The 24,469-nt window shown below is 34.8% G+C and overlaps 3 protein-coding genes across 4 annotated transcripts; 1 reads left to right on the forward strand and 2 right to left on the reverse strand.

Moving 5' to 3' along the window:
• Positions 1-4,556: 4,556 nt before the first annotated feature.
• On the reverse strand, positions 4,557-5,009 carry LOC111404790 (pentatricopeptide repeat-containing protein At3g42630-like). Its single transcript, XM_023033545.1, has one exon. It carries the CDS (start codon positions 5,007-5,009, stop codon positions 4,557-4,559), a length of 453 nt encoding a protein of 150 aa, XP_022889313.1.
• Positions 5,010-11,372: 6,363 nt separating this feature from the next.
• Positions 11,373-11,891, reverse strand: LOC111404792. Its single transcript, XM_023033546.1, has 2 exons — positions 11,805-11,891; positions 11,373-11,723 (listed from the first exon to the last, which is right to left on the reverse strand). The coding sequence occupies exons 1-2, from the start codon at positions 11,880-11,882 to the stop codon at positions 11,373-11,375; spliced, it is 429 nt and encodes a 142-aa protein (XP_022889314.1). The 5' UTR covers positions 11,883-11,891.
• A 9,770-nt stretch (positions 11,892-21,661) lies between these two features.
• LOC111404208 lies at positions 21,662-24,344 on the forward strand. 2 transcript variants are annotated; one of them, XM_023032986.1, is made up of 2 exons: positions 21,662-22,418; positions 22,549-23,207. In XM_023032986.1, exons 1-2 carry the CDS (start codon positions 21,838-21,840, stop codon positions 22,619-22,621), a joined length of 654 nt encoding a protein of 217 aa, XP_022888754.1. In that variant the 5' UTR covers positions 21,662-21,837; the 3' UTR covers positions 22,622-23,207. The 2 variants fall into 2 exon arrangements, with proteins under 2 accessions (XP_022888754.1, XP_022888753.1); XM_023032985.1 differs by lacking the exon at positions 22,549-23,207 and adding an exon at positions 24,066-24,344 and having other exon boundaries at positions 21,663-22,418.
• Positions 24,345-24,469: the final 125 nt, after the last annotated feature.

The raw sequence follows: 24,469 nt of genomic DNA on the forward strand, positions 1-24,469 counted from the left end.
TTTATTTGACTTTTTTTTTTTTAAATAATAATACAAAATCAGAATAACAAAATAATAAATGAGCCCATTTCACAAATTTGGGCCTAAATCAAACATAAAACCTTAAACAAGTCCAAGCAATACAAATAAATCCAACCCAACTGAAATTAAGCCCAAACCCAATTAATAACTAATACCCAACCCACTTAATTACTGCCCAATTGAAAACACAAAAACGAAGCCCAGACCGAAATCCCTTGATTAATACCGAAAATCTCCCAATTGAAACCACTGGAGACAGCGCGGCGACTGACGGTCCTTCTCGGTGACTACTGCAGTTGGGGACGAGTGCTGGAGTACGGGTACCAACGGGATGGATTATTGATTTTGGGTCGGTTTGGAACTTTCTGTTGTCTTCCTGGTTGAATCGGGCCTCTGTTGAAATCGAGGCAGAAAAGGCGACGGGGAAGGAACCGTAGCGGGTGTGGATGATGGGTATTGTATGTATTGGACCAATCGTGATGTTGGATTACCTGTATGGGTTATTAGAAGATGCCGGCGATTAAGTATGTGGTTTCGTACAGATTGTAAAAATTTGGTGGTGTCGTCTGTTGGAGGCAATAGAAGTTGGTTATTGCTACTTGCAGGGTTTATGGTGGGGGTTGATAGTCAGCAGTTACAGGCAAAAGGCGGTTGTGGATTTTTGCAATAGCACTGGTCGCATATTGGCTGTTCTCGATGTTGAAGGTGGGGTGGTGTGGTGTTGAGTTGCAGGGGATTGGATGATGGACTGAATATCTATTGTAGTGGATGAAGCATTGGATTTACTGAATGTCAATGAAAATATTGGCTGTGAACTGTGGACATGGTGAATATTGCTGGGTAGTCGTAACTATTTTGATGCAGTGACGAATCCCAAGTTTAGCTCTGATACCAATTTGATGTAGAATAACTCAGTAAACATAATAAGAAGAGAAGAGAGAAGAGAGGAGAAGAAGAAGGCAGAGAGGGAAGAGGAGAACACAGAGACGGGGAAGAGGGGGGAGATGGCTGCAAAACCAATTCTTTATTTTATCAAATTCATCAATCCCAAATAACAATGTAAGATAGGTTTAAATACTGGAAAAATAATGTAAACCTAGGGCCAAGCCCATACACAAGTCCATAAAATTAAATAACCTAACTTCCAACTAAAATAATTAAAATTGCTAAACTTAATTAAAATTGGATGTCCTCATCATAAACAGGTTGAGAGTACTAGCAGAAGAAACAATGTCAATATTATGGCGACTATCAGTCCAAAGAACTCGCCAAGTTAGACTTGATCTAATTCTCAAGTAAGTTAATCATAAGCATAAGCTACGGTGTTTTTAACCTAACAAATAGAACATATTGGTGTTTTGGTATGTAATTAGTGTTATGTTTGGTAGTTCTTGTAAGTTGTGGGTCCTAAGAAATGTGTGGATAAAAAGTAGGTAATAGTTGTGGATCGACCGCTGTGAATAGCTAGGGAAAACGTATTCTACAAACGAAGTCCTTAAATAAGTAGTCATCACTAATACTGCAGACATAATATTCAAATCCTGCCCAGATCCTAACAAAGCATTTGCTAGCTAGTTACTGCTAAAACCTTTTTAATCTATGAACATGTAACAAGCTGTAGAGCCTTTATTGCAGGTGAGTAATCCACCAATGTAGTACTCTATTATGAAAGCACAAAGAACTATTCAAGCATGGGATACAGGTTAGATAGAAAATCAACTGTGGATTGAAAATCACACTAAATTTTGAATGTGGAACTGGTGAAGAGACCAGATACCATGAAGGTTGTTGACCAAGCTGATATTTAATGCAACTAACTAAATTTCAAATGCACATCGTATCAGAATTCAATAAAATCCTTTTGTATTGAACTAAGAAGTCAAGAAATTAAAATCAGTAGTCCAACATACAAATGACAAAATTCTACTCATAGCTGATAGACGTCAACTTTTTCATGCATATAATCAACATGTATTGCTGTCAAATAATACTTGAAGAACATATTGTTCTGTATGTATCATCCTCTCGAAGTAGTTAACTATTTACCCACTAGGCCAAAGGATAGCAAGTTAAAAAAAAAAAAAAATTGGAAGGACATTCAACTTTTCAATTCAAATTTTATCTGTTACAACTGAATAGAGCTTAGAGAAACAAAGAGGGAGAAGTTATTGTTCATCCTTAGCCCTTCCAGTAGGCTTGTATCGATATTTCTTAAGTATTAGATAATGATGAAAAAATATAGGCTAGCTGAATTCTGATATGACATTCAGAACTAAAAAAGATAAAAGTAAAAGAAGCTTCCTAATATTACTTCAGGTCCTGGCCAAAGTGTACTCTATGCAATGTCAAAACCATAGGATGTCACTTGGAAAGCAAGGAGTGCGAAAGGGTTGGGTTTTATGGTACTTTTTTTATTGGATATCTATCTTTTCTTGACTACAAATCTACATACAGCTCGTTTGGCACTCATTCTTTAATTTGGTTTCATCTCATAAACTCTGCATACAGATTCTAGTGTACAATATAAACAAATTTTTAAACAAGATAACTCCAAACTTCTATACTTTATTCGGTATGAATAATGATAGTAAACAACATTGAGGTGACATTGAATGTGCCATAGTCAAATGAAATATAGGTTGAACGAGTGCTCATATCCTGCTGCTCTAAGATTTTATGATAAGAGGGTGAAATAATATAAAGAACTCATTCAAAGAGAACACAGCCAAGGAAAAGATTGATTTGACATGTAGTGATCCATTGCTATCTATGATTTATTTAAGAGGGAAACAAATTGAATCTTTAGCATAAAATGTATAAATAGATGGTGATAAATACATATTCGCATGTTTTAAGCACTATAAGCATACATGCACATATAAAAGAGAGCCCAAAATACAAGATAGCTAATACATGATGTTGGCGAAGCCCTCGTCCTCCCTTCAGAAAACAATACAGAATAAAGAGTGAAATGGAAAGCAAAAACAAAGATATAAAATTATAGTATCAAATAAAACTCCCAACTTACCAACTAAGGTGGCTCTTTTTCTGTATCATCTATATCACTCAGCTTGGAGCATAAATGTCCGGTAATGATTCAACATCAAGGGCATCAGATCGTCTTGAAATCAAATTATTTTAATGAAGATCACAAAAATTTGAACGTCTCTGTCATTTTTTTCTATTAATCCAACAATTTTATTAAGAAAAAGAAGGGCACATGCACCATGTACAAGAAGTATTCCAGGTACCTAGCTATGAAAAAAACTAGCAAAGGGGTCCATCTAGGAATATGGACAAACTGTAATATACTGCCAGCTCCAAAAAGGAAAAAAGTACAAAAAAAGCTATTGACAATGCACTGCAGATTCTCGGTACCTTTAAACACCCTTCAGTTTGGGGTCCATCCAGGAATATGGACAAACTAGCATATACCGCCAACTACAAAAAGGAAAAAGTATAAAAAAAGCTACTGACAATGCACTGCAGATTCTTGGTACCTTCAAACACCCTTCAATATCTCTCATTCCATACCATCCACATCAAGAAATAACGTGCCTACATCCACATTCTTTCATCGCCATTGAATGAACCTTCAACCCTGCTGGTTAAACTTAAAAAATAAATGGCTAGAATAACCCAAGCACTCCAAATTGAAGTCTCCAAAGTTTTGAAGCAATTGTGCAGTGCAACAAAATGTAAATCACATTCTCTCTAGTCTTTTACATAAAAATCACAGCGTATTTATAATACTTATCCATCCCAAGCAACCATCATAACAAAAAAGATAAATTTCTGAGTCTTAGTTCTCAATGACATATCGAGCAAATTCTGATTACTCAGTCATAGTAACAAATGTAAAGACAGCACTAAAAATTTTCTAATATGGCTCTTCTAAAGATCATCTTGCCCTTCCCTTTCCTATAAAATCAAATTTATTAACCATATAGCCATCTATGAGGTTGATATTTTTTGTGTCCTACACTCCATACATACCATGCAACAATCATGCACAATTGAAATCATATTAGCAACCCTAACAAAATTATTCACAGATATAATGTACAATCTATGAAACTAATCTAAAAGGCCTATCAGCCTTCCATTTATCAATCTAAAATCCAGAAAGTTCTACCAATTGCTCCACAGATTCATTATTCGTCTTTGCAGCCTGTTACCTATGGTTGGCTGCCAAGGCAGTTTGAAAACCAACAAGCTGATTTACAACCATATTTGTCTAAAGATGTTGCCTACATTAGCAATGTAGTGTTTAGGCCAATCTCGTTTATTTGCTCAAAAGACAATAGCAGAAGCCGATCAATCACCAAAGAATATGAGAAACTAAGTTATGAGTTCGTATCAGTGCACGTACTTGTTAAAGAACAACCCGAGTGTATCCATTTTACAATCCAATTAACCAATCATCATCATCAGTAATTCCAAAATATTTGATTACTCTGAAACTTTTTCTTAAGATAGGTGGCAATTAGCATGTTTTAGGTGCGTTTATTTTTTCTTGTATGCTCCAATGTCACTTATGAAAACATATGAAAATCTCCCTTTTCCATAACTTCAAAAACAAGTAGATCTGTCAATATTGAGACAGAATTGTGTTTGTTCAGTTTGCTTAAGGAAAACTCCAAACTCCTTCCTAATCTTTTGTTGAGGTATGCATCAAAGACACAACCATAAGTCACGAGATCCGGAACAACTTCTTCATGCTTCATATGTTCGAGGCTTATCCCAAAACAAAGAAATTCTTGAGAAGAAAGTGCTCTAATGTTAAAAGTAGTAAGATTAGGAGTGAATCCCGCTTCCACCATTTTCACAAATTCCCCTTGTAAGCTTTTAATTTTGAAATTTGCAGCATAAGATAATAGGAGGAAGTTCCAAACAATATTGCCAACATTTCTCTTCTCAAGACCTACTTCCTTGAGAAACTGGCCTAAAGAATAAAACTTGTTTTCTTTAATATAAGCAAATGACATGCCCTTATTGTTTCTTCTTCTATGAAAATTCTCGAAATCTTGAAGCAGCCATAAATGACTTCCATCTTAGCCAGCAAACCTTAAATATTGTAATCCAATAGATAAGAATTCCCAGTGATAGAATCTATTGGGACTTTATTGTGTTGGCAATTCTTTAGACAAAAAGATTAAATAAAAAGTTGTAAAAGTCAAGGAGTACGTTACAATATTGTATAGATGAATTAGTAAGTTAGGGTCCGAGTTTAGAACAAGGAAGAAAAATTGTTGTCGGATTTTCGCTAGCTTATCGTCCATTTGATACTCAAGTGACAAAAACAAAAACTCTGTCACCTGCCTGTCGCTGAGCTCTCGCTTAAGCCATAGACCGTCGCTCGCCTGTCGTCGAGTACTTGCTCGAGCGATAGTGTTACGTGTAAAACGCTAGTTCACGTTTTTCAATAGTTTTATTCGGCCCATGATACCTAAATTCCTTCTACTATATATACCATTGCCTAACACGAAATTTGGGTGGTTGTTTATTGTATGCTCTATCCATAACATCATTCATATATTCAACAACACGTTAAAGCCTTTATATCCATTGATTCTTAAATTCATACAACCGCCTAGTTGGGAAAACATCAACTTCATATAATCTAAAATACCCACTTCCTATACACATACAGGAAGGTACTTTCTCAATAACTTTCAGAGATTGCTGAAGATTGAGAAAGGTTAGACCAGAAGCATGGGAAGAGTACAAGAACATGGTATTCTTGGTGATCCACAGAAGATAGATAACTCCAAAAGATTGGGAATAGGTGTGAGTGAAGCACGTTCTAACGGGGCTTGGAAATTGGAGGAAGTAGATCGTAAGTCTAGTGAAATTTTCTAGACTAGATCTCACTGTAAATTCATCATTATCTATCATGGAGATTATTGGCTTGGTCCCGGAGTTTTTACCCAGTTGAATTTCTCCGTCACCAACTCTTGTGTTATTTATTGCTTTAATATTACAAACTATGATAGTTCAACGTAGGATAATTTGACTTGTATGATTAACCATTTAGAAACAATTAGAAAGTGCCTTGTTGCTTTTAATTATACAATTTCGCACATTTGATTAAAATAAATTGGCTAAATAGAACTTTCAAGCGGTGTCATAACTTTCAGAATCTACAGAAAATCCCATAGACACCATCTCCTTAATCATGAAGTCCATACACTCCAGATGTGCTCTCTTTCCAAATCAAGAGATAGCCCGTGCATAGATATTGGGTAAAATATCCGGATTTTTTAATTGCATTCGTCTTATTATTCCATTAACCATATCAAAATTACCCCCACTCCCATATATAGTGATTAGTATAGATGCTACACGAACATCTAGCACAAACAAGCTGTTCAATATTTCACCCCAAACAACATTTGCTTTTGAGAAAAAACCATTACCTCATAGCATACCAGCAAATTGGACAAGGTAGAATTGTAAGGCGAAACTGGTCCTAGTTTCATCTCCATACTAAAATTTTCAGCATCTTCTATGTAAAAAACTCTGTCACACACAATGTTGTAATCTTATTGTTCAAAAATCAAATTGGAAGAATTGAGAAAATCAAGTCATAAAAATGGCTTATGCGGTCGTATATGGATTTTCAGAGAATCAAAGGGCGGCCAACACTATAGCTATGCGACCGCATGGCTATAGGTTTTCTTGGTGAAATGTTGCCCCTTTTCCTTTTAAGTTGGAACCACACCGTGTAGGGAAGATTGAAAGGTATATATATATATATATGATGGTGTTTATCCCTAAACACATGAAAAATTCATTCTATTGATCATCCACTTATCGAAGAAAATTACTTTCTTTCTGTAATCAAATTCTCTCTTTTTCACTTGTTCACCTTGAAAAATCACTTTCCTTTTGGTGTCCTTCATTAAAGCTTGATTAATCCTACAAACAATTTGTCATTTTAATCCTTAAAAGCATTGTGAGAGGAGTTGAATATCATTTGAGGACCACGATTTGTTTTCATGTTCAAGTCGTCACTGAATAAATATTCATCATCTTTTTCTTCAATTTTCACCATTGCTGTATTTTTTTCTAACACACAATTCCTATGTCAAAAGAGCCCAATTTATTAATCATTAGTTTCAATTCTGACACCACATTTTGAAAAATAATTTATCATTTTTCTACCCTTCTTGGGTACAGGGTTTTATACTTTTTTGTATTAATTTATTGACCATGGCAATGAATAAAAGTTCACCTTGCGAGGCAAAACATGGAGCGGGAACCACGATTGTGGGAAATTGAACTGAAATTCTTCCATTTCAAAGTCTTCTTCAAACCAGGAAATGCAGAGACCGCTAGCAGAACTTCCATCCTTGGTGGAGAGAAATAGGGGTACTTTTTAAAATGGCTTAGTTAAACAACCAATTTTTCAGTTTGACCATTTTTTTTTAATTTACCACATTGACCTCTTATCACTAAAAAGACAATTGTACCCTTATTCATGAGTTTGATAATTATAAAAGTATATCAATTCTTTAAAAGATAATAATACCCTTAATAGTTTAAATAAATTCAGTTACTTCCATACGTAAATTTCAAAATCAGTTTTGCTTATCAGTTTCTCCAATACAGTAAAAAAGAATTTTTTCCTTCCATCTGCTAAAATATTGAAATCTCCAAAAATTATCAAAGGCTCAACAAAGAAACAATACTCACAGTCGGCACTGAAAATTGGTAAGTGTAAATACGTATTTTTAATTTTGTTTTAGTTAAATTTACTGTTTGAATCTTTAAATAATTTTTTTGAGAAAGGCAGATGAATTTTACAGTATTTAAACACAGATTTATAATTTTTTATAGCAAAAACAACAAAAAAAATTCATCTCTGTATGCATATATTTTACAGGAAAAATTTATAGGTATCTGTAAAATAAATATTTAAACATTATTTCGTTGAAAAAGGGAAAAAATAAAAAATTCGAGCGTAAATTTCAAATGAAACGGACGAAAAAAGTTGGGCCAAATGTTTCCAGCCGGCTGGAAACATCCGGCCCAGCCGATTTTTTTTTTCCCTTCCCTCCCCTTTCAGATTTTAGAATTTATTTGTTTATTAGTATATGTTTATTGAAATAAATATTAATGAATATTTAAATACTAATTGAAATAAATATTTTTGAAACAATTAAAATAATCAATGAATTATTTAAAGTATTAAATTAAATTAAATATGAAATGAACAATTTAAAAAATTATATAGGGGCTGTTTGGGCCCGATTTTTTCAACCAAAAAATTGATTTTTTTACCGTTATTTTACTATTACGCCGTCATATTTGACTTCTTCTCTCACAGGTGGACCACACTTTTCCCCTAACGGTCAAAAAATCAATTCTCAAAATCACTCCCAAACATTAATTCCTTATTTTTAATTTGTGGCAGATATGGCATCAGCATGTGTCCCAATTTGTTACTTTGGTGAATTTCAAATGAATGAAAATGCTCAGTGGGAATGAAAATGGACGAGTGAAGGAGATGGGGTTAAAGCAATTTTTATAACAAGGAGTACATCGTTCGCAGAAATGTACAGTGATATACAAAACATGCTTAACGTCGATCCCTCTCAGTACGATATGAAATTGAGATTTTTGTTTTATAAGCATTCAACCATTTCAATTCCATCTATGAAAGTTACTTCTGAAGTGGAAATGAAAAATCTAATTAAATTAAACCAAGGCCGGAAGTCGACTCCTATTTGCGTAACTTTATTAGGGAAGAATGTCCACGAGAGTGAACATGAAGTTTCAAATGAAGAGAATCGTAATGTAAATGATGTTTGGGATACAATTCAGATTGTTCGTGAAGATGATGTGGTTATTCCCGAGACCACTGCTACTCACCATGGTCACACTGTTACGCACAGAATTCCATCGATAGTTGAAGACAACGAGAATGAAAATGCATTTACAAACGAGGATTTGATTGCTTTATCTCGTAGGAGATATGAGTCGGGTGGGAGCTCACAGGCCGGACCGAGTACACTGTCCTCTAATTGTTCGCGTATAGTTCCCGATGATGAAGATGTATATGTTGAGCAACTATTCGAATCAAAGAAAGAATTGCAAGAAACTGTGCACCGGATTGCTTTAAAACATAATTTCGAGTTTAAAGTAAAGAAATCAAACAAGTCGTTATACACAATTATCTGCGTTGACGACAGTTGCCATTGGCGTTTGCGAGCGACTAAGATGGACACGAATGAGTTCTTTGTAGTCCGTAAGTATGCACGGGAACATACTTACGAAGTGGGTATTCGTCGAAATGATCATAGGCAGACCCGATCATGGTTCATTGGTCGAGAAATAATGCACAAGTTCCAGGATCCACGAACGATCTACAGACCTTCGGACATCATCAATGATGTTCGACGAGAGTACGGGGTGGTCATGAACTATCAGAAGGCTTGGAAGGCTAAAGAATGTGCATTGGAGGATTTGATGGGTTCGGCTGAGGAGAGTTATGCTAAATTAGCCAGGTATTTCATTGTTTAAGTGTTTATTTCTTTGTTATTTTAAATTTTAATTATTTAATTTCAATTGTTTATTTATATGTAATTAATTATTTAATTGAATTGTTTATTTTTCTGTTCCTTTAATATTTAATATATTATCTAAATTATGATTATTTTTATTTACATTGGCCAGGTATTGCTATAATATGGGAAGAATTAATACTGGGTCGGCATTTTTTATTGAGAAGGATGACGAAAATCGCTTCAGATATTTCTTTATGACCCTTGAACAATGTGTTCGAGAATTTCGAAATGCAATGCGACCCCTAATCTTAGTCGACGGTACAACCCTTAAGGCGAGATACGGGGGCAAGTTGATTATTGCAACATGCCAAGATGCGAACATCCAAATTTACCCTCTTGCGTTCGGCATAGTCGACGGAGAAAATGATGTAGCAATGAGTTGGGTTTTCACGAAGTTGAGGGAAGTAATTGGAGATGTCGAAAATCTTGCATTCGTAACCGATCGAGGGCAGTCAATAATAAATGGTATGGCCGAAGTCTTCCCCGAGGCACATCATGGTTATTGTATGTACCATATACAGGGAAGCTTGAAGATCAGGTATCGAGGCAATGGCGTCGTTGAATTGTTTAGGAGAGCTGCAGAGGCTTACAGTTTTGAAGAGTTTGATAAGTTCATGGTCGAAATAGACAGTAAATCACATGCTGCATGGGAGTATCTAACAGAGATGGGTGTCTTTCAGCACGATCTCGTAGCAAATCCACGCTCAAGTCGATGTGCTACATCAAGAAACACCAATAAAGAAAGGAGTTAATCTATGAATTTCATTCAAAAAATTGATTTTGAACATACATAATAAATAACAATATTTTCATTTCACTTACATCGCCGGCGAGCCAAGCCCCCGAAGTGGTGATGTCGTGGAACCACTTGTAAGCATTTGAGATCGTCTTCTCAGCAATCGTGCGGCTGGCCCTGAAAAAATAAGAACAGAATTTTTAGTTATATGAAGTATACATGTATCAGTGTCTGCGTCTGCGTACTATAGTAATTACATAAAATACAAAACTTACCCAGGCTGCAGTGCTCTCCACTCTGTCTTAAAGGCTTTCCACTTGGCGTGGTCCACCTCCCTAAATAAATTCGGGTGTGTCCCGTCGACGAACCTTCTCCTCTTCGCCTCCGCGGTAAAGGGAGAAAAGAACGTACTGTGATGACACCCTTGGCCTCTTGCCGACTACCTACTCCACCACGTCAACAGCCATCGTCCTATCCTCATGCGCCTCGGGAATCTCCATCTCCCCAGCCATCGGGACGACCCCCTCGCCCGCTATCGGGACCACCTCCTCCAACACAAAGACCACGGCCGGCGAGTTTGGCGTCTTCTCGGGCACCACCTCCACCTCCGGTACCCTCTCCTCCTCCGGTGCCCCCTCGACATCCCCGGGTATCCCGTGCACGGGTACCACCTCCAGCTCCAGTACCCTATCCTCCTCCGGTACCCCCTCGGCATCCCTGGGTATCCCCTGTACGGGTACCACCTCCACCTCCGATGCCCCCTCGACGTCCTCGGGTATTCCATGCACGGGCACTCCCACCTCCTCGGGTATCCCCTCTGCATCGGGTGACGTCATCTCGGGTACCACCTCCACCTTCATCTCCGATACCCTCTTCTCCTCGGGTACCCCCTCCACGTCCTCAGGTATATCCTGCACGGGCATCCCCTCCACCACAGGTATCCTCTCTCGCTCCTCCATCCCCATCGTGTCATCTAAAAATGAATCAAATGCAGCAATTGATGGCCACGATGAGTCAACATACCTCATCTGACCCCCTCTCCCCTAATAACCACCGACCCCTCCGTCACGATAACTGCCAGTCCCTCCGTCTCCCCCTCCGTCCCGATAGTGACCTGTCCCTCCGCTACCTCTTCCATCTCGATAATTGCTCATCCCACGCAGGCCTGCTATGTCACCCCGTATCGCTGCAATCTCAGCATGGAGGTCTCCTAACCCAACTCGTAACATCGCGACATCATATCGTAACTGTGCCATGTCCCCGAACTCAGCTCGTAGTGTCACGACATTATCCCGTAACTCTGCTATGTCTCCTCTCATCTCCATCAGGAGGTCGAACAAATCAATCGTTGAAACACGGGGACTAGGTGCAGGAGGCAATACTGGACGGCCCTCCTGAAAAAATAACTATTACAAATGAATAACCTAACAAATAAAATAAAACGACAATCGAAGAATTATTTTTAAGTAACATACTCTATCTCGATCAACGCTGGACTCAGGCATCTGAACCTCTAGCGTAGCTGGACGTGATCTTCTCAGCGGAGGTGACATCCTCGCTGGACGTGCTCTCCTCGGTGGGGGTGATATCCTCAACGGAGGTAGTACTGAACGATCCTTCTGAAAAAATAAATATTACAAGTGAAGCACTTAATTACAAGATCGAAGCGATATTCAACAAATCCTGCACAGTGACATACCCTATCTCGATCCATCCTGGACTCAGGCATCTGATCGTCATGCGCAGTACGAAGAGGCAATTCGCGAATATAAAACTGACTCTCCTCCTCGATCGACGGTGCCAATTCAGTGAGAACTTCAAGCTGTCATTTTGATATGTCACAGTATTCAGATTGTAAAAGGACGTACAATATAAATAGCAATTGTATAATACGTACCTCAGGATCGTCGAGGAGAGCCGATAACTGTCTGGCAAGCGGCTTGTCTTGTGCTCGTCAGTGATGCATCCGAGGATAGCGTGTCTCTCCTCTCCTCGCATACCGACTGGCCAAGATGGGGGACAGTCTCGTGCACCCATATCTGAAACAATTACAATTATTATATATAGAATTCAATAAAAAAAGTGTAGGTAATTCATTAACTTAAACATATACCTGAAGCGCCAACGGCAGTCCATATGCATCGTACTTGCGCTCGGGCTTATCCCCCTTTGGCATTGAAAACCCCCTCCTAAACACGCGTAATATATCAAGAAAACATCTCCAACCCCATGGGTAGTTGTTGAAGGCATCAATATCATCAACAACCTCCAAATGAAAAATGTCAATCGATGTCTTCTTGTGATGACACCGGAGTATGCTCTCGATGATAAGCACCAATCCTAACTTCAACCTATCAGACATCCGATCACATCTCCTTAATGCATCTCCTAGCTGTGCTAGAGTAACCGTCGTCTGTCCATGAAAATATTCGTTCAACAGCCTCCTGTTCCTCGGAACACAGGCCCTCGCCTCTGCATCATCCGTACATCGCAGTCCACTGACGAGAGCAAACTCAAATATAGAGAACGCGGCTACCTTACCCCCAAGATCAAAATGGAGGGCGTCTCCGTCAACTGGCTTCAGCAAGCGACATAACAGGGCATCCAGCGGCTGCCCAGACCACTGTACATCACGCAACGAATACAATGGCCATAAGCATGATCGACGTAATATATCTGCGTGATCGTCGTCCAACAAATCCAATACAAAAGCGAAGCTGGTAAAGTTATAATTCGAGGTAACTTTACCAGGGATCTGTCTGACAGCGTCGTCCAGATGATATTCCATCCTACAAAATTTCAAATATTAGAACCCTATGCAAATAACGTTCGATAAACAAAAATATTACAAAAATATATTAACACACTGCTACTAGATGCAATAACCAATCGATAACGGAATAAACAAAAAGAACGTAAATTACCATTTTCCATATATTTAATTTGCTAATTTGATCGTTTATTTTAATATTTTAATTGCTTATTTTAATTATTTATCTAACACTAAATTAACTTTTTCATTTTTAATTAATGTTTAAACACTTATTTTAATTCTTTATGCATATCGCTTATTTCATATTTACAAATTTATTTTTATTGCTTCGTAAAAAATTAGTGTAATTGACATTTTCATATCCTAATTTAATTGTTTATTTTTATTATTTCACAAATGTTTATATATTTATTTAAATTCTTTATGCATATTACTTATTTAACATGTAATTAATTATTTTAATAACACTTATTTTGATCATTTATTTTAATATTTTAACTATTTTTCTAACACTTAATTTACTTTTTCATTTCTTATGAATGTTTAAATGCTTATTTTAATTATTTACGCATAATGCTTATTTCATATTTAAAAATTTATTTTAATTGCTTTGCAAAAACTTAATTTGATTATATATATATTTAAATATTTCTTTTAATAATTTTACTAACACTTATTTTGATATTTTCATTGCTTATTTTAATTATTTTTCTAACACTTAATTTAGTTTTTTAATTTTAATGAATGTTTAAATACTAATTTTAATTCTTTACGCATAATGCTTATTTCATATTTACAAATTTATTTTAATTGCTTTTCAAAAAATTAATTTGATTGATTTTTTAATTTTCAAATTTAATTGCGTATTCTTTTTTTTTTTTTTTACAAAATGTTTAAATATATATATATATATAGTATGAAAATGAAATATCAACTACTTTGGCAGCCCCTGACCCACATATGTCACTATTCAAGGTGTCTAGCAACAAAGTCTTCCTTCCCACGTTAGCATGGAGTTCAACTTATTTTGCTCCTAGAATAGAGCACTTGTTGATCCCAAAGGTGACGCAAAGATTGAGATTAATAACGTTAAATAAAATATGTAACAAGATCACACAAATGAAACAAAATTTAGCCCTCGTTTGATCCACATTTTTTCCCGAGAATGCATTTTTTTGTCACATCACAATGGGACCCAAAGCACATGACTTGCTGCCAATTAAGCTTTCAAACAATGCTAATTTCTATTTGTGCCCCTGTTGTCCTTTTCTTGTAGTTTGAACGAAGGATAAATGTGGAAGAATGGTGTAAATATGTAACACATGGTACAGCTAAGTCAGGGAGTTGTCAAGAGAGATACTGTTTGCAACGGTAGGATTTCTCATTTTATGGGACAAAAAATATGGCTCAAACAACCCCTTAAAGTAAAGAAATCAAAGAGAGTTAAGTAGAGGAAACGATGTTTTACTATAATGATGATATGAAGCGAAAATTACATTACAACAATTTTGGCTTAAACTAAATTGAAAGAAACTTGAACCATTATTTCTTTTAATAATTTTACTAACACTTATTTTGATATTTTCATTGCTTATTTTAATTATTTTTCTAACACTTAATTTAGTTTTTTAATTTTAATGAATGTTTAAATACTAATTTTAATTCTTTACGCATAATGCTTATTTCATATTTACAAATTTATTTTAATTGCTTTTCAAAAAATTAATTTTTTTTGTTAATTTACTTTTCAAATTTAATTGCTTATTTTTATTATTTTACAAATGTTTAAATTTTTTTTAAATTCTTTAGATATATTAATTATTTAATATTATATTATTTCTTTTAATTTTTTTACTATTACTTAATATAAAATAATTAATTAATCTAAATTAGCAACTAATAAATATTTCGATAAATAATATAACATTTACATCTTATATTTATTAATAATTTTAAATAAATAATAAACATTCAAATTAAGCAATTCAAATAAATAATTACATATTAAAAAACACAATATAAGCCACTAATAATTATTTAATTAACTTCAATAATTACCGAAAAAAAAGAAAAAAAAAGAACCCAAGGCTTAACCGACGGCCCAGTCAACTGGGTGCCCAGGTGCCCAGTTGGGCACCTGGCGCCCAGTCAACTGGGCAACCCAGTTGACTAGGACAGGCGCCCAGACGGCCCAGTTAACTGGGCCGTCTGGGCATCTGGGGTGGCTGGGCGCGCCCAGACGGCGTGCCCGGTCGCCCAGCCTTGCCATCCAGACCATTTCCGGCGATCTTCACTCCTTCCCAAGCAATAACAACCCAAATTCCACATTTACACAAGGATTTCTCAACAAATATGTATAAAATCATACTTTTTTCCAAAAATAAAAATATAAACATGGTTTTTTTTTTTTGTATAAATTTCTTACCTTTTTCAGAGGGAAATGGCCAAGTGGGTCTCCTGTTTTTCCTTATTTGTCGTGACTGGGTCGACTGTGCTACAGTATTTTCCCGTCTCGGCTTCGGCTTCTGCTTCTTCTTCAAGTGAGGGTAAACTTGGGTTTGTCTTCATTTTTTTTTTTTTTTCACCGTTTTTAATAATTTTGCCTTTTTTTTTTTTTTTCACCTTTTTTAATAATTTTGCCTTTTTTTTTTTTTGCATTGGTCAAAGGCCATTTTGGAAAACTGGCCGGGTCAACCGGCCAACAGCCACTAATTCCTCAGAGAAATATAATGAAGTGTCGGGCCTGATTGGGCCTAGTTTGGAATTTGGTCAAGCCTGTTAAGGCCCAGACTATCTGGATCCAACCCATTAATGAATTGTTTCATGAAGTCGACCCAAAGTTAAAATTGTATTAGTGGAATTGAAGTCCAATCCTATATGATACTACATATCGAGCCTACTCTATAGTCGGGGTACGTATTGGGGAATAATGCGACTTTATTACTAATCACTATTAGTGGCTACCAAATAAAGGGAATATTTTGAGCTAGGGAAAGCCAATGTTCAACAATCACCACTTAGGTCAAGTTGTAATACATAACGAAATCGTTTCTCTATTAATTTTACACCATAATATCTCGTTATCATGACGATAAATAAAAATTTCCTGAAAAGAATTTATAAACAGGTTAATTTCTTAATAAATAGAATATGTTGTTGAATATAAAATCTAAACGTTCATAAGTTAATTTGACCATTTATAAACTAATTTGCAATGTTTTAAAAATCGACCCGGGCATCGACCCAGAAAAGGAAGAGGGTCGAGGTTTAAAGGGTTGAACCAGTATTGAACCGATGACAAATTAAATAAATAAATATAACCCATGTTTGTTAATTTGATCTCTTATAGTAATTTATTTTATAACCTTAAAAACTAACAATAAATATGTTCAAAATAATTTGCTTTGTTCAAATTAAAAATCATAATCTTGTTGGGGTTTATGATTTGTTAATAAAAATGATGAAGTAAATTAGTAAACACTTAAAATTGACAATTGGCTAGTATCCTACATTAGAAGGCTACCACAACATTAGAAGAAGAGTCTCCTTTAAAAAGGGGCTAATATCCCATATTGAAAAATTACTAAAACATTGAAGGAATATTCTCCTTTAAAAATGAGGTATAGGAGTATCATTTGTATAAAGAAAGTTAATTGGGCCTTTAATTGCAATGGGTGGCCCATTAAGGTAGTTAAAAGTTTTTGTAAAAAAATAAAAAAATAAAATTAAATCACCCTGGAAAAATCTTGAATCGGCCGGTCCTATCCGGTTTTTACAACATTGCTAATTTGTAAAATTTTCTAAGTAGAGTCCCTATTTGGTTTTTATAAAAATCAGACTCTCAATGAATTTTGATAAAAATTGATAAAATATATGATTAAAAAATTAATAAAAATTGTGAATTCCATAAAATGAGTGACTTAAATTATTTATTGATTTTAACTTTAATTTTTATCATTTTTTTAGCTGAGTAAAACGGGTACTAAATCGTATGAAATGACACATGTATTGTACATTTTGTAGCATTATTATTGCAAGGGGAGGTGAACCATTTGATAAAGCATATAGTACATAGTAATGATAAATCAAAGAGAGGATCAAAATTCAATGATGTGCAATTGATTTAACATGTTTGTGAATAGAGTGACAAAGGCCAAAAATATGGGGTCCTTGGAATTGATATTTAGAAAGCTAAGCACTAAGGGGCTAAATTATTCTTTTGGACCACCAATTTCAACGGCCCTCCTACTTCCGTAGATGCCGACTTGTCTACGTTTGTCCATTCTCCATCATTTTCTCACTTTCAATGTATATACACATACTAGTCGTAGTCATCGTGCAATGCATGCTTCTTCTTTTTTCTTTTTCTTTTTTTTGTTTTTTTCAAGAATCTCGTAAAAATGTTCTTAGTTAATGGAAGATTAATAATATTTTTTCTAATAGTTCGAATACAATATATTTTTAATACTCATTTTAAATAGAAGTTTATTTTGATGAATTCCAACGCACGAATATTGAGATCATCAAACTTGCAAAATTTGCCCGTTAGAAATCCGTTGTTGTCAATAATTTGCACCTCCCTCTTTCAACCCAGAAATATGGCTCATTTCATTTGAGAGATTCGAGGATTGCAAGAATCAATTGGTGATGCAAAATGAATGACGATGTCAAAAACTTGTTGAATTCGCACATCAAAAATTTATTGTTGTCAATAATATGCAGATCAGACATCTCAAGGCCTTCCTTTGCCATTTCAGAACCATAGTATGTAATAATTTAAATATAGTTTGCATAACTGTCCATAAAATGATGTAAAATTCGATTCTGTATTAAATATAAAAGGGTTGTGTTGTGTCATGTGTGTACACAATGGTGTACACACTGACTAACACCCCCCTCATATAGAGGGGGTCCACATGTAATAAAATATTCGTTCGCCTCCCTCCATGTGAGGAGGGTGTAATGCTGTGTGTACACACGCATTTTCCAAATATAAAATACACCCACTTTCTAAAAATATTGTGAATTCACATTTCTTTTCAAAATTGATGTAACTTATAATCATGACCAACGACTTTACGAAACTAGTCTTCTACTAAAACTGGCATCCCAATGTCCTTGGTACAAAGCGAGGATCATCTCTAAGAAAGAATATTTACTTTTATTAGAATTAGCTTGGACTAAAGGCTTTTACAGAATAAGTAATTTTTTTCATCCCACCACACAATTCTTTCTTTAATTGTTCCTTTTATCAACTTTATAAAGTAACATAAAATCACGTGCTTCACGCAATTCCATTACAAAAAGTACTTATTAGTTCAAAACAAGTTGATGGATTTAGCTCAAATCCCAAATGATTAAAATTTTAGAATGGTAGGATCTTGTGATCAAGTCCCACAAGACTGTGATACCTTCATATTTGAATATTTGATTAACTTTTCAAAGATTATTGAAATAGTTTTAAAAAAAAATTATTTTGAATAGATGACTTTAAATAAACAAAATTAAACGAAGTCTTTTAAATTAAAATTTAAGCACATCAACTCAAAGCAATGAGTGTATCTAAGATTAAGTAAATGCATAAAAAAGATAAGTAATCGTACTGTATTACGAGAAATATTTTAGTATGATCATGTTGACGTCATACAAACGAGTTTCTAGAACTGTTACGAATAATATTTAAAAAATTTCTACGATGACTTAGTCAAGCATTTATGGAAGATTCATATTGCATTGCAACTTTCTTAGCCGTGATCGAATCAAATTCATACTATGACATTTATCTTATCTATAATCTATCTATAATTTATAATTTGTAATATATATTAAAGTATCAATCATTTTTTGGACGATTTCAACCTTCTACAATTCAATTATTTCAATAATACCTTACTTTTCGTTTTTCGATATGTAATAAATAATACATAATTATTGTCGTTTATAAAATTTGTGTTATTAATTTTCAATTATTTAATATTCACATTAATATAGATTCAATGAATTTTCACTTGATAAATCTTGAGTTATATGAATCTAGAGTTATTATAGATGAATGTATTCATATTTATGTATTTAGAAATTTTAATGGGTGTTTAAATTTATGTATTGACAATTAATTTTTATGTATCAAATGTAATATAAAAAGATTTTCAATCCAAATTGAGATACGATTCTCGCCAACAATTATTTGATCTTAGTATAAAGTTTATATAGTCTTTCGACTTGTTAGGGTTTGGTAAAGTAAATAATGTACAAGTAAATGCTTTAATTAAGAAGGTTGGATTTTAAATAAATTGTTGTGACTTCCCCAATCTTTCGTGGGAACTTGATGGGTGTGTACCATTCATATATACTAATATACATTTACATTTCGAGTATGAAGTTTGACGTGCAGAAATTTTGATGGATTAATTACTTTTGGCATGTAGCAAGCACAAGTCAAGGTTTTTATTGACATAATTTGAGCTACATGCATTGGCACGATATTGATGTAGGATATGTGGTGAAATTTATACCGAGAATAATGAACTCTCGGGAAAGCCTAACATAGAAGTTGGACTATAATTTTCAAGAAATTTATTAAATATTTGCCGATTTGAAATTCTTAGAATCACTTATACTCATTATGGTAGAATATGTTAATCATTTATTTTTTCGAGAGATAGGATGAAGAACTTGTTGGATATTGGTTAAATAAATCGAGAATTGAAAATCGATTAAAGTGACTTCGTATCGACTTCGGTCAAATACTCAAAAGCTCGACTCAATCCGTTTAGGCAAAATTGTTTGCCACTTCACCGCTTCGGGGCGCACAAACGGGAATCGACCTGCCCGGTCAGGTCGCCGGGGTCGAGGGGGCAACGCCCCCGAAAGAGAATTTTGATTTCTCTGCATGTATTGAAGGGTATATTTGGCATTTCGAAAATCAATATCGGATGAATGAGAAATTATGAAAAATGACGAAAATCAGTGAATAGACACATTTTCATAAATGTGCATTGTTTGGAAAGGGTGCATGGTTTGGCCTCAACCATTAGTGAATAGACACCTTTTCATAAAGATGCATTGTTTGGAAAAGGGTGTATGGTTTGGCCTCAACCATTTCGTCCACACCCTTTCATGGTCTATAAATAGGACCTTTTGGGTGTCCTATTCCTCACAATTTTGATATGCAAAACATCTCTCATCCTCTCTTCTATCCAAAATCAAAATCATTTCATTTATTTTGATTTTCCTTCATTTCATCCTTGGAGTACATAAGCCTAAATTTGGTTCGTTGTACTTGTGTTTTGGAGTGCTACAAACACAAGTGTTGCCGTTGTATCTTGGGAGTCGATTGCCGAAATCCGTAGGCACCGTTGCGGGGCAAATTCGACTTAAGGACAAAGAGTCCAACTCTTGCCTCGGCTTTGTCCCTACTTTCTTCTTCTTCTTGTTTGTGTTTTCTTTGCCGTTACTCTGTCCAATTTTCGGCACGGATTTACAAACCATCATTATACTTATTTTGGCGTCACTATTCACAAAATTCCTCCAATAGAACTGTAAGAGGCAACGAGACGTACGAAGGCATATGCACAATTATTTAGATGATGTACTTACATAAGTTAAAAATGGGAGATTTGCAAGTTTTTTCCCCCATTACATTGAGAGTCTCAGATTATTTCCTTATGCCAAGTCTCACTTATAAGGTTAGTTTAATTTTAATTTTTTTTAAATGCACAAAACAATTGGGAAACTTCAAGCATAATGGAGAAGGATAGAGAATTCTCGAAATAATTATTGTTGCATAATGCTTAGGTGTGGGAGAGATTGTGCAATATAGCCCCGGTTTTGATTTCCATTCTTTTCAAACTCTTTTTTCTATAGTATTATTTTTAACTACACATTTACATTATAAAATATTTTATATGAAAACTCAAAATTTTTTCTTTATTTTTTAACTATACATTCTCCTAAAACACTATTCAAAACTATCTTCCTTTTTTTTTTTTTTTATTTTAAGAATGGCCAGCAAATCAGGTCGATAATCTCTATTTTTCTACATAATCTTTATCCAATTTTAAGTTTTATATGTAAATATTTTTTTTATTCATATTATTTTCTGTGTACATTTTTACTTTGTTCTTGACACTTTTACAAAGTATGATCCGTACCAGAGTAAATCATGAAATCGATCAAAATTCTTAAATGAATCAATGGAAAAACTGGTTAAGAGGACATTATCAATATGATTTAGCCGTTGTTTGGTTCTTATTAAATTAAAATTTATTATTCTCTCTCCTCTTATCAACACGTATTCTCTAATAAAATAATATTACACTTAAATCTAAATTTTTTAATCACATATTTTCTAAAAAATTATTATTTCTCAAATAATAATTTGGAAAAAAAAAAGGGCATCTAGATTAAAAATTAAATTTTAAGCCCATGTTTGTTTCTCATTATTTAATTATTAAAATAAAAAATATGACCGTTATCCATCACATCAAGTCACTAGATTTAAACTTCTATATTTTGTGTGGGAACCGACTTGAGGGTGCCTGTTTATATTCCCCATCACTGAAATCCAAGACATTCGAGAAGAGCTGCAGAGGAGTGGACATTGATGCATCTCCCTCTCTTCCTCTCTCTCTGTATCCATTTCTTCCTGAAAATTCACAAATACGCTGAATGAGAGAAACCTACCAAGAAATTTTCACTCTTATTGTCTCTTGAATCTCTGTGGGTGTGTAGAAATGGCTGAAACTAGAGGGAAAAAGAAGAGATTATCGATAAATCTTTCATTTCTTACACTCACTGATCATACAAAACCAAACGGGACCAACAAATCTGTCAAGATATTTGAGGAGCCAGATGGTGTTGTTGGGCTTCGCATTCTTACCGCTTTGAATGATCGAAATCTAGAATCAGTCTTTATGAATTGTAGCAGAGATGCAGTTGTTGCAATTTCCCCCAAATCGTGTACGAACCATACTCCAGTTTTGAGTAACAAAAGTGTCGGTGATAACAAAAACAAGAAGCTTAGTGCTGGGGAAATGGAGCTGTCCGAGGAGTACACTTGTGTTATTTCATACGTGGGGGACAATTTGATCAAGAAAAGAGAGTACTTTGATGCTGATTTGTTGACAAAAAATAGTGTGTCCGAGAGGGTTTCAATTACTGGTGGCGATGGTGGTTTTTGGGTAAGTTCAGGAATGGTATCTGATTCTTCAGTGAGTCGCGGTGGCAAAACGGATGCCTTTCAGACCGAGGATTTTCTGAATTCTTGCTTTCTTTGCAAGAAGATGCTTCATGGATTGGATATTTTCATGTACAGGTAAAATTTAGTTTTGAATATTTACTCTTCGAATTAACTTTTTCACTGCTTGTGCTCTTTTGTTATGATTCATTTGGTTTGGAGGTTTATTTTGACTGATTAATATGTTTTTTTAATTATCTGTATTCAGAACCCCATGGTTTGGTTCACAGTGGTGGATGAATACCATAAAAAGCACACCAATTGGTTTCCACACAAGATAGTTGAATCGATCCTAACAAGTCGAATTAGAGCTAGGATCATGGGTTCGAGTCACAACTTTGTGTTGAGGGAGGGATTGTTGGGAGAAACAGTACTGCTCTTAAAAGCCAATCGATTGGGTCACTTGAACGATGGTGGTCAAATGCCATAAAAGGTTTCAACCCGCCCACATTAGACACCAACTGGCTTTTAGATGAGATAGTTGAAAATCGAGTCTAACAGTCTTGTTTCAAATGGTTTAGGGTTCTTGTACTTTTTATGCGATTTACAAGGAGAAATATAAAGGCTAATTGGTGAATAGTGTATTTAGCTGAATCATGTGTTGCTGTTGTTTAGGTGTATTCATAAAAAGTAAATAGCAAGTTTATTTGATTGATTTAATGAACTAGTGGGATATTGTTTTTTTCACTTGGTTTTAGAACGAATATGATGCCTAAAGGTGTAGCAGTATGCAATTCATTACCTTCTTTAAGCTTCTGATTGTGGCATAACAATATTTTCCAATAATTTCACTAGATTATGGATTGATCGGGAGATCATGCTTTCAGATAAGAGCTGATTGATATTGATCTCGCTGAGACTTCTTCAGATTGTGGTATTGACCGGCGCAGCACATGTCGATTGTTTTTCCTATAGAGTGAAAACTAAATCATATTCTACTATAATAATTTCCAATGGTCGAGACATAGTTATAACATTGTCTGACCTAATGACACCTTTCACAGGCCTAATTATCGACACATATCAGCAGTATTTTGTGGTTGTTATTTGTTGGTATCTGATAGCTTTACTTAAGCAGCAGCTAAGTCAAAGCTGTCTGGCTGTGCTTAAATCAAGTTCTTATTTTGCCAAGCATAATCTACATAGTTTTTTACTATTATATCTCTCTCTTTTTCTCTCTTTTTTTTTTTTTTTCTTTTTTTCCTAAAAAGTAAGTCTCAACTTACTTTCTAGGAAAGTAAGTTTTTAGCACAATCAAACACGCTCTAAATGAATTATCTTCCTTACATATACAATCATTTTGATTATATATGAGCCCTTTGTGCTAGGCATAGTTGTTCAAATGGTCCTAGGTAATGAGTCGACTGAAGTGAAATGCTTCTGGTTTTTAAAATTTTTTTTTGAAAACATTTTTAACCTTTAAATATATATGTAAGCCTCATGTGTCAGTAGAAAAGGATTTTATCGTTCAGCATCTCGTTCTAATGTGTAAAAGTTGATGCTGGACGTGACTTTCTTGTTATTCTTTATGGGAAAATGCGTGTTTGTAAAGGGATATTTGTCCTAAGTTCACTTATTTGAATGGCTGCATTTGCTTCATAAACTCGATCAAAATATATGTTCTAGTTCACTATATTGTTTCTCTAGGTTCTTTCAGGAAATATTACGGTGAATTTTAAACTTTCTTTCGACTTTTGAGGGAATTATATTATCATCTTATGGCAGGGGAGAGAAGGCATTTTGTAGTGCAGAGTGTCGCTGCAAGCAAATTTCCATCGACGAATACAAAGAGAAGTTTGGTGCTGGCATGAGGAAGCCAATGGAGTACTCCGACTCACCTTGCTCTAGTACAATGCAGTTTTTTGTGGATGTTGCTGCAGCCTAGGTGGTTTTGTCATATTTTACATATATAAATGAATGTAAGGATAGTAGGAAAGGATTATAATGAGTATCGAATAAAATTGTGATTTGCATCACGTATTATAAAAGTTGGATTTGAGCAAACTATGTTAAAATTTAAAGTGCCAAAAATAGTTCTAGCAAGGTGATGGTTGATTTTGGGAGGTGAGGGGAAGTTATATTCTTCTCGTGACCAACATTTTCATATCATCATTTGGGTTATTGGGACT

Source organism: Olea europaea, chromosome 11, assembly GCF_002742605.1.
Source record: "Olea europaea var. sylvestris chromosome 11, O_europaea_v1, whole genome shotgun sequence".
Taxonomy (NCBI): domain Eukaryota; kingdom Viridiplantae; phylum Streptophyta; class Magnoliopsida; order Lamiales; family Oleaceae; genus Olea; species Olea europaea.